The sequence below is a fragment of the Merops nubicus genome, unplaced genomic scaffold (genome assembly GCF_000691845.1).
Source record: "Merops nubicus isolate BGI_N331 unplaced genomic scaffold, ASM69184v1 scaffold29896, whole genome shotgun sequence".
Taxonomy (NCBI): Eukaryota; Metazoa; Chordata; class Aves; order Coraciiformes; family Meropidae; genus Merops; species Merops nubicus.
Window position 1 is genome coordinate 5,570 of NW_008614874.1, and position 3,334 is coordinate 8,903.

A 3,334-nucleotide genomic window follows, 5' to 3' on the forward strand; every position below is an offset into this window, starting at 1 on the left:
AATTTTCATCAGTGTTGATTAAATTTCTCTGAAATTTGTCTATTTAACCCTTATAAATCTTTAAAGTTGGTCTTCACGGGAGAGCTAGCCAAAGCTTTTACCCTGCTGCAGTCATGAATCTTCCTCCTGCCCACACATGAACCTCTCACAACCAACCACAGCAACGTGTTCAGCCAAGGATGAGAGCATCTCCTTAGACTGTAGGTTACAGCCCGAGTTCAGCTTTCTCACCAGCTGGTAGCAGAAGCCCCTGGGACAGTAACTAAGTCCCTCAAATACTGATAGTCCTTGACTCTCCTTGTGCCCCTGGGAGGACAGACAGATTCACCTCTCAGCCAGTGGTGGTGAGAGCAGCTTGGCCAGCAGTCCCAGGCTTAGCTGGGAAGCCCAGTACAGATGGGGATGCAGTAAGTTCTATACAGGTGCAGCTCTGGCTCTTTGTTTCCAAGCTTTGTCAGAACAAGATGCTTCTGTTCTCTTAGTTCTGCACTGAAGACATCCTAGGTATACTTGGAGGTGATCACATCTGAAACTTGTTAGAGCATGGCCTGTTAACATGAGTGGTAACTGATTAAGCTGAGACACTGAAAAAATTTCATGCCTCCAGCTGCCTACCCTGTCCCTCTTTCAAAGGTTTTCAGCCCGAGGGCAGAAACCACGAGTGAAACAGCTCCTGTATTGCTGTGGTTTCCAGCACTGTGTGTCAAAGTCAACGGGTGTGGGTTGTGTTTTGACCTGATTGTGCTGGGCAGTGGATGAGGAGCTGTCCCCAGGTGGCTGCCTTGCTCCTGCGTGGAGAACAGCAGTCTCCACAGGAGATGGGCAGCTGGAGGCAGACACCTTTTCACTTGCCTGTGTTAATTCTGTCTCTGTTTGTGAGTCAAGATCCATCACAAGTACCCTCACTGGAATAGTGGAGTGTAAGTCAAATGGGAGCAAGAATTTGTTCCTTAGGGCTGGGTTGTTTTGGGGTGCCAGGTGTTAGGGTGTAACAGTGAACACCACTGAATTTATACAGGGACCAACAAAAATTGTTGTAAAGGTGAAAATATGACATTTACATTTATTAGTGGTGGCTGAAGTGTTACAAATCAGCTTGGAAGAGAATTTACATGGAAACCTGTCTTAAGACTCAAAAATACTTCAAGGAACTCTCTTTAAAGTCGTATCACTTCGGTGCCTGGGGTGACTCGTGTATGGCCGGTTTTCTGGAGACAAAGAAAATTACCTTCATCTTCCCCTTGGGCCTAGGTTTGTGCAGGGGTCTGTCCCAAAACACCTGAAGTGCTGAGGTGCTTAGATACACGTGTTTGTGTCTGGGCAGCCTCTTCCTTTTCATTCTTGGTCACGCCTGCTGGTCCTGAGGCTGATTCTCAGAAATGAGCAAAGCTCCTTTCTCGTAAACAGAGCTGTGCAGAATGTTCTCATGGTGGCTGATGCCAGAACATGGTCAGGACCCCTGGGGCTCAGGTCTCCATTCCCTGTGCCCTGGGTAAGCCCAGGGTGCCCAGATGCTGACAGTGGCACGGTTCTGTCTGGTCCCAGTGGGTCCCACAGCTGTGCCCAGCAGCTGCAGGTGGGGTCTCCCAGCAGGGTCTCCTTCAGAGAGGGCAAAGCACCACATGATGGTGTGAGCAGTGAGGAGATAAGTGTGAGGAGCAGCCCAGCATCAGAGGAGGAGGTGCTGCAGGCATCGGGGCAGGAGGAAGTAGCTGGGGATGTGTGTGGAAGCATGAAGTTGAGCCTTCATGAAAGAGGGAGGCAGGAGGGGAATGTGGTGTTTTAATTTGTACACGTCTCTCATTGTCAAAATCTACCTTTATTTTTAATAGTAATATTTTTAAAGTAATAGATTACATGCTAATGTTGTACTCTTCTGGACTAGGAAAGCATGAAGTTGAGCCTTCATGGAAGAGGGAGGCAGGAGGGGAAGGTGCTGTTTTAATTTGTACACATCTCTCATTGTCAAAATCTATTGTTGGCAATAGATTACGTGCTAATGTTGTACTCTTCTGGACTAGGTTCTGTGAGACTTGCAGTGCTTTGTTGCTCTGTCACTATTCTCCTGGGTAACCCTGGGAAAACTGCATTGTTTCTCTGTCTGTTTCCCTGTCCCCTTCTTGTAAGGTCTTCTGGTACCTCTGGGTGAAAAGGTGCTGTGTTCTCGTTGGCTCAAACATAGAACCTGTGCTTGTTTGATAGTTATAACCTGTTGGGTGAATGCTGTTTCTGTGGTCATACCCTCCAGATAGATCATGTATGGGTAGGAGAGCAGTATAAGCCAGAATGACGTAGCAATTTGAAACCATCATTTAAAAAGAATTAATGGTAGTGTTCTCATTTTGTTTCCTCCAGAACACAAGCCAATGTTCCCCAATATTCTGAAGAAGGGATACGTAGAAATTAGAAGAGGCAGCGACAGCTTCTGGCAAACTTGTTACGCCGAGCTCTCGCCCTACAAACTGTACCTGTACTGCCTGGACAGCAGTGGCAACCAGACTCTTCCCACCGTGTACCCGCTCCTGCACTTCCAAAGGGTCACTGTCACTGGCTGTGTTGAGACCAAGGTGGTGGATGCTGTCCTGACCGACAACTCGCAGCTCCAGCTGAAGGCAGAGTCTGCCTGGGAGGCTCTGGACTGGGGGCAGAAGCTGTGGGAAGCGGTGCGAGCCTCTGCGCCCACCTTCACCAGGCAGCAGGAGAAACTGGAGAACGTGCCGAAGCCTGAAAGGAACAGTGACCTCTCCCAAACCAATGGATTGTTAGAGAAGCCCGTCGAGTTTTTCCTGTCCATGAATTTGACTGAAAACACTAAAGAGTACCAAAATATTCTTAAATCAGGGACTCTTTATAGGTTAACTGTCCAGAATAACTGGAAGGCATTTACTTTCATCTTGAACAGGTCTTATCTCATGGCATTCCAACCGGGTAGGCTTGATGAAGATCCTCTGCTGAGCTACAATGTTGATGTGTGCCTGTCAGTGCAGACAGATACTCAGGATGGCTGTGACTCTTGCTTTCAGGTCATTTTTCCTCAAGATGTCCTCCGACTACGTGCAGAGACTCGTCAGAGGGCCCAGGAGTGGATGGAGGCACTGAGAGCGGCAGCCAATGCTACTAGGAGTTTAACTCAGAACCCCCAGGTCACGCTCAGGAACAAACCTGGAGACAGGCCCTTTGGGAAGGACCTTAGAAAGAGCAAGAGGCAGTCTGTGACCACCAGCTTCCTGAGCATCCTCACCACGCTGTCTTTGGAGAGAGGGCTCACGGTGCAGAGCTTCAAGTGTGCAGGTAAGCAGCCAAGCTGCAGCATCCACACCCACTTCCCTTCAGC

General features: G+C 48.7%; 1 protein-coding gene across 1 annotated transcript; it reads left to right on the forward strand.

Moving 5' to 3' along the window:
- Positions 1-2,355: 2,355 nt before the first annotated feature.
- PLEKHM3 (pleckstrin homology domain containing, family M, member 3) lies at positions 2,356-3,291 on the forward strand (the record flags this gene model as incomplete). Its single annotated transcript, XM_008942380.1, has 1 exon — positions 2,356-3,291. A coding segment is annotated over one exon (936 nt), but the record flags the coding sequence as incomplete, so codon positions are not given.
- Between the last annotated feature and the right edge of the window lie 43 nt (positions 3,292-3,334).